The 11520-nt window shown below is 41.2% G+C and overlaps 1 protein-coding gene and 1 long non-coding RNA gene across 2 annotated transcripts in view; one reads left to right on the top strand and one right to left on the bottom strand.

The window, feature by feature from the left end:
* Positions 1-11520, bottom strand: part of fer1l4 (fer-1 like family member 4) — a 30182-nt gene that overhangs the window by 1714 nt on the left and 16948 nt on the right. Inside the window, exons 21-45 of the mRNA XM_086293158.1 lie at positions 11326-11458; positions 11134-11234; positions 10925-11012; positions 10721-10837; positions 10457-10609; positions 9888-10095; positions 9544-9668; positions 9139-9273; positions 7796-7969; positions 7410-7520; positions 7143-7304; positions 6833-7004; positions 6572-6684; positions 6330-6446; positions 5999-6038; positions 5608-5708; positions 3979-4113; positions 3787-3906; positions 3521-3648; positions 2974-3144; positions 2253-2407; positions 1754-1935; positions 1488-1672; positions 1211-1328; positions 215-338 (exon numbers count right to left, since the gene is read on the bottom strand). Of these exons, the coding sequence (XP_086149284.1) occupies positions 215-338; positions 1211-1328; positions 1488-1672; positions 1754-1935; positions 2253-2407; positions 2974-3144; positions 3521-3648; positions 3787-3906; positions 3979-4113; positions 5608-5708; positions 5999-6038; positions 6330-6446; positions 6572-6684; positions 6833-7004; positions 7143-7304; positions 7410-7520; positions 7796-7969; positions 9139-9273; positions 9544-9668; positions 9888-10095; positions 10457-10609; positions 10721-10837; positions 10925-11012; positions 11134-11234; positions 11326-11458 (3368 nt within the window). The remainder of the gene's footprint in view (positions 1-214; positions 339-1210; positions 1329-1487; positions 1673-1753; positions 1936-2252; positions 2408-2973; positions 3145-3520; positions 3649-3786; positions 3907-3978; positions 4114-5607; positions 5709-5998; positions 6039-6329; positions 6447-6571; positions 6685-6832; positions 7005-7142; positions 7305-7409; positions 7521-7795; positions 7970-9138; positions 9274-9543; positions 9669-9887; positions 10096-10456; positions 10610-10720; positions 10838-10924; positions 11013-11133; positions 11235-11325; positions 11459-11520) is intronic.
* Positions 610-2447, top strand: LOC147331095 (uncharacterized). The gene is made up of 3 exons (XR_015129148.1): positions 610-1384; positions 1500-1593; positions 2259-2447. It is a non-coding gene; the product is annotated as an uncharacterized LOC147331095 (long non-coding RNA).

Genomic DNA, 11520 nt, shown 5'->3' with positions numbered 1-11520 from the left:
AAACAGTGGATGGAAAAATAACAGCTCAGCCGTGAGTTGAATAAAGCTGAAATAACTATTACAGAAACATAAAAACATTCATTTGTTAATTGCCAAGATTGTTACTTTAGGGCAGCTGTGGTATAAACCATACACTGGGTGGTGGTCTAATAATTCTTTTAAGGGCTATTAAGCATTTCCTAATTGACAGTGTTGATAAGCCTGTGTGCCTCACCCAGGAAGTCATTGGCAGCGATGCGATCGTAGTCCCAGACCTGCAGAGCCAGAACAGCCGGCTGACGAAACTCTGACTCCTCCAGAGAGAAGATGGACTCCTTCTTCTTGTACACCACCTCTTTCTACAGAAGGAGAACATGCATTTTTAACAAACATGATACGTCTCCAGTCATTTTCTAGTACCTCTAGAAAACTATGTGAAATAACTAACAGATAGAAACACATATTTCATGTATTGTGACACTGTTGGTTGTTTGTTTGTTTAATTGCTGTCTTAACTATAGAGAAACTCAGTAATATTTCTGGTCAGAAGTTTACAAAAGCGATCACAAAGGCACTACCCCCTGAAATTTACATGGTAGACAGCTAAGTACATAAGGTGCAGAGTATACTACTAAGTACTGAGGCTCACTATGAGACATGCTAGCATCCACTAGAGCCACAAGAAGATCAGCATCTCCGTCTAGTAGTTTTTTCTCTTCTTTGATCTCTTTTTTTTACCCTCACTCCAACTCATCGTAGCAGATGACAGCCTTCCCCTGGGATTTCTTCTTGTTAGAAGGGAGCTTTTCCTCCCCACTCTTGCCAGGTCCTTCCTCATACATTTTGGATACTTGGTGACTTTGGTTATGTCATCTTAATGGATCTTTACCGTACAAAACAAATATCCTGGCTATTTTTGTAATTTCAGGCTTTATAAATAACTGAAGTTGTACTTTAATAATTTTTTTAAACTAAAATACCTTTTCTGGGCAGCACCAAAGGAAAGAACATAAGAGTCAAGATGATTCATCTCCAGAGAAAGAGCGCATTTACTTATGTTTACTGATTCTGAAAAAGGAGTTTTCTGCTTTTCTACTTTATGTAAAGATTCAAGGATGATATTTTTAACATTTTTATAGACTTATTAGTTATCTGGTCGTAGCCCTGGAGACATAAGAGCAAAGGCTAATTGACATTAAAAGGTCCAGACATCACCAAAATATGTGTGTACCTCAGTAGGAAGGTAGTCAAAGCGGAAAACAAATCTCCAGTTAAAGTTTCCTTCTCCAGTCAGAGAGTTGAAGTGAACATCGGTTTCCTGCTTGTCTCCTTCCAGTCCTTTTATCCAGCTGCACAGGGAATACAACACAACAATGATCCCTAAAGGCTAAGCAGGAACACAGAGGTAAGCCCATCAAGATGTAGGCATGATGACTGTGCAGACCAAGTTAGAGAGAGTGTGTGTGTGTGTGTGTGTGTGTGTGTGCGCGCGTGCGCGCGTGTCTAACCCTTTCACATAGATGTCAGAGGACGGGTCGCCTGTGAACGGGTTCACATCATCCAGAAACACATCATCAGTGTTCCAGATGATCACACGCAGCTCGTATTGTTCAGGTAGGCGGGGCTTTATGTCAATGGGGGGCGGAGCTGGGATGTCAGTGGGAAACATGTCCACCCACATATGAAGATAGCCCTGCAACACACACACACACAGCTGAATATATTTATTTGCACCTGTAGCAGTGTGTTGTCCTTACTGCTGTGGTATGGTTACCTGTGGCAGTCCAGGATTGTCCTGGTTCATCAGAGACCGGATTTCCACGTGCTCAGGTACCAGAGGAACAACTCCAGCAATGAATTCGTTCATTTCACCCCAGCGGTGCAGCACACTCAGGGCTGCATGCTCCTGTATCTCTGCCTCCTCCTCTGGAGACCGCTGGTTCTTCTTCAGCAGGTCTAATAACAATAACAGTGGCAGCAGCAGTGTTGTTAGAGCTGTTATTACCATTACTGTTATTAGTGTTATGAGAGCTGGAGGCTGCTGTATGAGACGAGCAGCAGAAATAAAGTATGAAAAATGATTATGGTGCAGTTTCAGAGCTGCTAGATGGAACAATATGATGTTGTACTGTATATTATGATTCATTTACAGATGTACAATTATGCACTGTTTACTTTGGCTTCAGAGTAAGCACTGCTTCACTTAGTACTAAAGTCTATTTAGATCTAGCTGAATCGCAACCTACCTGTCTCTCCTTTTCTTTCCGTCTTACCTTCAGGTATCGCGTCTGGTGGTACTTTGAAAATCTTGTTGAGGACTTTGACTTCAGATGGCCTGTACTCAGGAGACGGGATGCCGTACTTCCTGCAGTGCTCATTTAAGATAGTTGACGGCTTCTTTGCATCCCGCCACATATTGTAACCATCACTGGAGTGAGAAACAGCAGAGAGACAAAGCATATATACTCACCAGCCACTTCAAGTAGACATTGCTTGTACCAGTTTTGACCCTACTGTCAGAATTATATTAACACTTTAAACCCTGAGCAAATAAAACATTGCAATAAAAAGATATATTTTTTGATTCATTAAACCCTTTGAAAAAAATTATAATTAGTGAGATTGTTGCAAAGCACCAATCACATGCGTTCCAGGGTGAATACTTTATAGCAAAGATTCAACAAGGTACTGGAATTGTTCCTAAGGGATTTTGGCCCATATTGATATGACAGTGTCACTCAGTTACTGCAGATTTGTCAGCTGCTCATCCATGATGTGAATCGTCTGTTCCATCTTATGCCAAAGGTGCTCATTTGGACTGTGGAGGCCATTTGAGTACTGAAGTTATTGTTATGTTTAAATGACAATGAGTAAGATACAATAAGATATAGTTTATACACAGTAAGAAGCAAAACAATTTTTTTACGTGTCCAAATTGTAGAATTAAATTTAAAGTGTCATTGTCCAGAGCCTTGAATGACTTGCGGTACTAACGTGTCGTAGTAAAGAGCCAGACCGCAGGAGGCTCTGTGGCTGCTGTAGAACCGGTTCTCCAAGTCAATCCGTGTCTCTCCGATACGGTCATCGGCCCCCACAAGATCGTGGTCCATGACTGTGATAACCAGCTCCGTCTCCAGTGGGAAAGACACTGTGAGTTCAAATACCCTGAGATACAGAGTCAGTCAGACAGGCAGACAGACAGTGAGACATATAGGCAGGTAAACAAAGAATCAAATACAGCTAGACTGACACGCATCAAACAACTAGAGTTGAATAAAAACAACTCGAAGTTGTGCAATTTTATTCTTTGTTAACTTAAAATTTCCAACACAACTGGTCTGAGGAGGCTTTGGTGCAAATGATTATGGGATGTCAGTTTCAGGCTTTTTTAAGATTCAAGAACTTCAGACAAGTTCAATTAGACAATGTTACATATTATCGTAAAACGAATAACCAATACCAACACTAACAGTAATAAAACAAGCAGTTCCACAAAAAAGCAAAAAATAAAAAATAAAACCATAATAACTGTGGTACTGACTCTCCAAATATTGGATTGAGCTGTTTGGGGATGTATCGATCTTTGGTGTCCATATTCTGCTCTACAACTTGGATCACGAGGTAAGGGTCTGCTTTACCATTTGGGTCTGTGGGAGCCAGGCTGGTGGCCTGCAGGCACCAAACACACAGCAGGAAATAAACATCAATTGGGTCCAAACAGATATCAACCCAGTGCAATGCAGCTGCAGGCAAGAATGTGAATTTGGTTATCGAATGCACAAAGCTGTTTGTGTAAGCAAGAAGGACCTTGACTATGTAGACTCGAACTAAGACTTTAACTGGTGAGTTTCTGGGGATTCCTTTGATGATCTGACAGCTGGTGTCTTCGGTGTCTTCTGGTTCAATCGGATAAACCAGGAAGGAACCCTAGGGAGAGAGAGAAGTACATAATAAACACTATTTACCAGAATAATACACAGACAGCTCTGTATACATTACCTTGTATTTTCCCATCAGCCTCGCCTCTTCATCCTCCTCCTCATCCTCACCGCTTGCTCGACCTTTATACACAGGGAAAACCCGCAGCCAGTCCTGAAAGTGACTGAATTCTGACTCCAGATCGCCTCCATACAGCTGAACACACACACAACACAGAGAGAAAAATGTCTGAAAGTCTACCCCAGCTCCAAATCTGCTCTGTTGTTACTCATTGGCATCAAGGCTGCGGAAAAAACTCGACTCAGAAAATAGTCGCACCCAAAACAACTGAAGCTACAGTGCACCTGAGAAAAATAGCCATCCACATCCTGCTTTGGTAGGGACGGCAGAAGGGGCCAAATTTAAAAAGCTGGAGTACCAAGTTATCAGATGATTGTGGTAAGCTGCACCCATAAAATCTGCAGGTACAACAGACGGGTATCTTCCAACTAGTGCTAGACTAAGAAAAGCAAAATTTATCTCACCAAAACTTGAGGTCAGTCTGCTTGGATGGACTGAATCACACAACAAGTCACATCACTTGTGAGGTAAATTCATTAAAAATTCTCTGTAAGGCAATCATCACCACCACAAACTTGATCCAGACCAGAGTTTAGTGGTCATTGAAGAAGAGGTGAAGCCTTGCAGAACGATGCCAGCTACAGCTGCGCATGAATCACTCAAAGGGGCCTTTTCTGTAATAATGCATTGCTTTAAGCATTAATATAATGCAATCCTTTTGTTGTATTTGCAGTTATTTTAAAGGGCCAGATTATTATACTTTTTTGTTTTTTTGTTTGACTGTATTTTGTTACCCTCTATTTATACTTGTGTAATGACAATAAAGTTGAATCCTAATCCTTTTAAACTGCCTGTAAACATGTAATTTTTTATGCTAACAGTATTTTAACAATGACGTCTATGTGGATTGACTCACAACTTCTAGTACTTTCAACTGATTTAACATTTCTACCCAAATTTCACTTCAGGTGCAAACTTTGCATGTGACAAATAAAGGATTGATTGATTGATTGATTGATTGATTGATTGATTGATTGATTGATTGATTGATTGAAAAGGTTGGGAACTGGGGAACCCTAAAAGCTTTGCAAATGTTCCTGTGTTTTTATTTTTCTAGAAGCTTACAGTGAGTTCTCTGGATTTTGTATTTGTTGTAAGCGTTTAAATGCACAGATGTGTTTTTCTAAAACCCAATATAGCCAAAATATAATATGTGGGCTTGAGTTTAGACACCTTATTAACAGTTAAAGTAAAAAAGATGTTTATGACGAGTTTTTGATTTTATGAAATTGCCTGAATATGTGTTAGTCCTGCGACAGACTGGCGACATCCTGGACAGGTTGCCTTGCCCTAAGACAGCTCGGATAGGCTCCAGCCCGCTGCAACCCTGAACTAGATAAGTGGAAGAGAATGAATGAATGGATGGATGGATGGATGGATGGATGGATCAATCCAAGTGAATGGAGGTCTCCAAGTTCACAACTTCACAGTTAACATATCAGTGTGGGACCAAAACAGTTTGTAATTGTTTTTCTGAGCGAATCCTAAAGACTCCTTTTAGTAATGTGGCCATAAGATTATGATTATGGATCAGCTGCTTCAGGCTGGGGATCGATTGTGAAGTCACACCTTTAGTGTTGCAATCTTTTTGCGTTTGGGAGGCTCAGCCTCCACAAGCACGGCTTCCTCCTCTTCCTCTTCAATGTCCGCCATGGTTAGATTTACTCCCTCTGAGCAAAGAAGAACATTTTATTAAACACACACACATGGGCACACACACGTGCTTTCTCTGTTATATATCTATCAACATTTTATATTTAGACATTTGGACTGTTGGGATTTTTTCTGGATTGGGACGCCTAATGCTGCAGAATAAAATCATGTTTTAGAAGATTTTATGTCAGAATGTGTTTTCTGTTAAACATACGATCCTTGTAAATAATCAGATGATATGTTGTTGATATTTAATAATATAAAATAATACAGATTATTTGAACTAAATTTAGCCGTTTAACTGTACCGGTTTCGGCTTGTTCCTCCATCTCCAGAATCTCAGCAGCCTGCAGATGGGATCAGAACATTAGGACGACTGAAAAATGTCCTAATTAGTGAGATTATTTATTTCTCATAAGCTTAAGCACATATATTTGCACATGTTCGGTGGAAAGAAATTATTTAAACATAAGGTCTCTTGTTGAAAGTCTTAATTAAGCAGAATTTCATTGATTCTTAAGGTATTATATTATTGAAGCCTCACATGTATCCACGGCTCTGTTTGAAATTTATATCAACATTTAACCTTTTTGTCCATGAGGAAAATTAACAGGTACACAGGTAAATTAGTGTCTCACCTGCTTCTCGAGCTCCTCCAGTGAGGCGTAGTATTTCGACCACCAGTCTAACTCCTCCTTCTCAGGCACCTCCTCCTCTAGCTCCTCCTCCTTATTTCTAATTTTTTTCAGGGGTGCCTAAAGACATTAAAAATATTTTTAAAATGTGGATGGTTGAAATTTGATTTGAAATATGTCTGAACCTTTCTAGTTCCTAGTTTTTAACACCCAGCGCAAAGTGAGTGGGAGATTAACACACATACATTAACCAGCTTTAAGGGGTTGATGGGAATCTTGGACTGTTTGACTGAAAGGTTGCTGAGTCCCATACTCCTCACTGACATCAGAGGGTCCATCTTCATTGAACTCTTCTTCGCTGAAAAGACACACAAAAACTTTTGGAGGATGCTGAGAAAAATGTCTATTGAAACCTTGTGGAAACAAATGAGTAGTACGAGTTACTCGCTTGCATTCTCAGCAAACAGCTTCAGAGAGCAACATTAGACTAATTTTGCAGGTCTTACCTTTTGGCTTGGGCTCCTCTTCCTCCTCTGGCTCCCCAGCAACCTCACGCGGGCCGTAGTCCATGAGGTTCTGAACCACATGGGACCCGACCAGAGCAAGGTGGCCAAACGCTCGATGCTCTACCACAAACACTGTGAGAGGAGGATGCAGGTACAACTCCTCCGGCAGCTCCTAATCAGACCACAAGCAGGAAGAGGAAACAGGACAGGAAATGAAATTTTACATTTTTGCACCTGTTCTGAATTTGTACAATTCTGCTTTTCTTTATACCAGAATTGTTCTCTTTAGCATCCTTAACTAGTAACTCACCACATCCATGTAGTGGACCACCTCTTTGAAGTTTGGGTTAGTCTTGTAGCTTTCAATCTCCTCAGACTCCAGTTGTCGTCCTGCACACTCGATCTTCACCTGAGGGTGCTCCACCTCAAAGAGGTGCACTCGCTTCAGGTCCCGCAGACCCCAGAACAGCACCTGAACGCACACAAACAAAGACACAGATCTCGCCCTATAAGCCAAAAGTCCACATTATCCATCTGCGTCACATCAACAAACTTTGTGTGTCCATGTGTGCCTGACCTCAATCCTGAAAGTCTTCAGCACAGGTCGCACTCCTTCAGGGATCAGGTAAAAATTGTGCTCTTCATCGTAGTTCAGTTCCTGCGGGTCCACGTGGCTGGGGAGAGTGGGCTGCAGGGGGAAATGTTTTTGGTATTCACTATGTTTGATCAGTTCAGACACACCACCTGTGTCTCTATGTAAAACGACGTTTCTGATTTAAAAGAAAACGAAACTTAGTTGCTGCGACCATGTTTTCTTTTTTCCTCTTTAATTTTATTAACCAAATTCATTGAGATTTGTCATCAGATCTTCTATCAGATTAGAAACAAAAAAGACTGTTACTCCAGATTCCTCACTTTAAATATGAACTTTTTTTAAGATTGTGACTGGCTGACAGTCGTTACCTCTCCAAACCCAGAGTAGTCCAACTCGATGAGTTCAAAGGCAGCCAGCAGCTCTCCAGCGGAGACCCTCCCCATGTTAACATCAAAGAAACGGAGGCGGGGCTTTTCATACAACTGCTCCACGGTTTTAAACTCAGGCTCAGCAAAAGCTCGACCCAGAGGCTTCGGACCACCCTGCGCGCACACACACACACACACACACACACACACACACACACACACACACACAATAGCTATTATGACATCACTTAATAATAAGTCGACGATGTGGCAAATACTAAAACATTTCATTAAAAAAATCTGCTCCCATATGAGGTTGACATAGCAGAACATCTTCCTCGATCTCACCCTATCCGTAGCGTCTTCCTCTCTCTACCAGCCGGTGCTATCATTTCCAACATGATAGCACGGTTCTCACTACCACCTTGTAAACCTTTCCTTTCACTCTTGCTGCTGTCCTTGTGTGACAAATCACCCCTGACGCTTACTCGACCCACTCCACCCTGCTTGCGCTCTCTTCATTGTTTTGGATCATTGACTCCTTTTAAAGCCATTCATCTTCACTACCTTTACTCATTCCATCTTCACCTTTCCACATATATTCTGTCTCGCTTCTACTGTCTTTCACGTTTCTTCTGCAGTGTATACCTCCACCCTAACAGGTCCTCTTCCACCTTCTTCCTCTGGATAAATCAAATGGTATTCACTGTGCAAAAATGACAGTGAGCCACTAAGAGTCTAAATAGGGAAAATCTGTTGATTCCATTCATTAAAAAAACACTTATGAAAGCTGTTCAGTTCTGATTACAACTGCAGAAACACATTTAGCTCTCACCTACTAGATTGCTAAAGGATACCTGCTATGTCTGTCCTTATTTTAAATACTGACACAGTGTTGGATGTTCCAGTTACAGACAACCAAAGTGTTTAGAACTTAATCCCTGTGAGCTAAACTACTATAAGTGCCTAATGTCAAACAGTTTTGTCTACTCTTGGACAAAAGCTATCACTCTTCTGTTTATGAGACAAGCAGACAAGCAGTATAAAAGTGGCTTTAAGTGAGAGGGAAGATTTGTGTCAGACAGCAGATGAGCTGGGGGGCTCCAACAAGGTGAAATATAAGAGAAATAACACTTATTTTGAACTGTTTATCATGCAAAGCTACTTTAGTACAGTCCAAGTATATATATGTGGAGCTGGAAATTAGTATATGAATCCGTTATAAACTTATAAACTAAAGTTCTCACTAAGTGTGAGATAATATTTTCTATTTTAAAAAAATGAAGCGCATTATTTTATAATAACATTTTATAATAATATAACAACGAAAAAAATAACATTACCACAGCATCATAGTCGTAGATGTTGATGATGATGAGGGGCGGATCCTGTTGGAGATCCTCTCTCGTTCCCTCTAGCAGAACTCTGTCGAACACCAAGCACTCACACCAGGCAGGAGAGAGTGTGTCTGGCAACATCTGTACATATCAAAAACAGTAGGTGCAAAGTTTACGAGCTCTGATAAAAGATCCCATGATAGTATGTTAAAAAAGAAACAGACCAACAGATGACTTTAGTGGCAGGTAAATGTAAAGAGAGACCCAATAATGATTATCATTTTTTGTCACCCTTAATTCTCACTTTAGCTCATTTTAGCCTCAATGATTACTTTATTTTGCCGATTCAATGTTTCAAATGTGGAACGTTTGAAACATTGCACTTACAACTGTTAAACCTGCTGTACCTACCCTTGTGACCTGGCAGTGAGTGGTGAAGACCACCCTGGCAAAGGGGTCTGACAGGCCATCATCATCTGCAGCCATCAAGCCACGCCCCTGGTACAGGTGACATCGTAGCTGGTAGTACCTGCGGTCTGTGGAGAAAGAACAAAACCAACATGAACAAACAGCTGAAACTGTACGATCAACAAGTCAAAATAAAAGAAACTACAAGGCTTTTATGTAGAAGTACAAATTTATCAATTTATTGCAGGGAACTTTAAATGTTTGCAAACTCTAGTTCTCTAATAAGATTATTTTTTTCACCTCGATGCTAAGCTTCCACCAACACACAGACGTTTCAGCTGACTCACCTTGGCAGGACAGTCCGAGAGGAAGCTTCCTCCTTCCACCCGTATCAACAAGCCCCCTCTGCTCCTCCCCCTCTCCTATGTCCTCCGCATAAACTGGCACAAAGTCCTCAGGCAGGCAACTGATGACCTCTTTGCTGTACTTGGTAAGACCAAGCCACAGGTAGACCTCAAGTTTCACAAAGATCTCACTTGCTGGACCTCCCGGAGACTAAAAGGACAGACAGATAAATGGGATGAAATGGGAAACATCAGTTTTTAGAGCGTGACTGTGTTGTTCTGTGTTGTTATCAGATCACTGTTGTAAAAACAAACTTTATTCATCCGTTGTGAGAATGGACCTCTACAAAAGTTCTTTGACTTGTCATAATTATTACTGTCATGTTATCATTGCTATATTATTTTTTATCGCACCTATATTGTTAATATTATAAGTTTTGACAGATTTGTGTGGTTTCATTGATTTATGAATTTATTTCAAAACAAACTGCCCCTAATGGTATTACCAGTGCTGGATTTAACTAAAGCAAATTATCATGGGTTTCACTGATGACTAGAGACGGAATGGTTACCTTCATGTAAAGAGTGCTGACTTTGCCACAGTCCCGCCCCCTCTGCTCCTCCACCAATGAAAACAGGATGGAGTAGGCCGGGATCCTGACGTAAGCTAGTCGCTTGTTTCCACTCAGTAGCCATATGAAAGCATCTGGGATGGTACTCTGGGGCTGAAGAGAGCACAGCGTGGGCAGTAGATGTCAGACTTGCAACATATTGTACATAAAGCGATTTTCTAACATCTTTTTGGTGACTATCAGTCACACTCTTTGAACTCTGACCTCTACAGCCAGTAGGCGGAGCTTCTTGAGGAATCTCTTGCTCTCCATTAGCCGCTGTTTGGCAGTCCGTCTTGTAATCCTTCGCCTGGCCCTGACTGCTTGCCTGGCCAGCAGGATCTGGACAAAGTAAGACATTCAATCAGGCAGAGAGAAACAGGCAGGTAGATGGTGATGGGTAAAGGAAGGACATGAGAACAGACTCACCAAATTCTTCTTGATGAAGTTCCTTCTGCATTTATCGAGGTTGTTGGGACGCGACTGAGATCTCTTTTCAGAGAAAGCACTGAACTGTCTGCAGAGAGAAAGAAGGGAGAACATTAGAAAAGTGAAAAGACCAAAAGACAAATAAAGTTAGATCAGAACAAACTAAACGGAATCATTTCTAATACAGCTTTCAGAAGGAGGACACTGACTTGCAGGAGACCACGAGCTCCAGCAGCACCTCGTCCAGTCGCTGCTTCGCTTTACTCCTCGGCCTCCTCAAAAGTTTTTCCACCTCATCGAGACCAATCTCCTAAAAGTAGAGAGAGCACGGATGGCGCTGTATGCATAACTTAAAATATATATAATTTCATTTTTGAAATTGGAAATCCATCGAGTCTCACCAGCCTGTCTGCCATCTTGCTCAGCCAGTTAGCCTGATAGAGACGAAAGCTGTGGTCTTCAAACTGACTCCAGACAAACAAACAAGGCTTCGATTTCACTAATGGGGGATGAAGTTGGAGACACTGGAAAGACCTTAGAGGCCAAAAGACATAATGAAAGTCATGTTAGGGTCACATATAAAAAAAATATCTCCT

Source organism: Aulonocara sp. 'chitande type north' Nkhata Bay, linkage group LG5 (assembly GCF_057382095.1).
Source record: "Aulonocara sp. 'chitande type north' Nkhata Bay isolate Kocher_YH1m ecotype deep benthic linkage group LG5, A_spYH_male_GT1.1, whole genome shotgun sequence".
NCBI classification, from domain to species: domain Eukaryota; kingdom Metazoa; phylum Chordata; class Actinopteri; order Cichliformes; family Cichlidae; genus Aulonocara; species Aulonocara sp. 'chitande type north' Nkhata Bay.
Note: the sequence above shows the minus strand (reverse complement) of the source record. Positions and strands in the feature narration are given on the sequence as shown.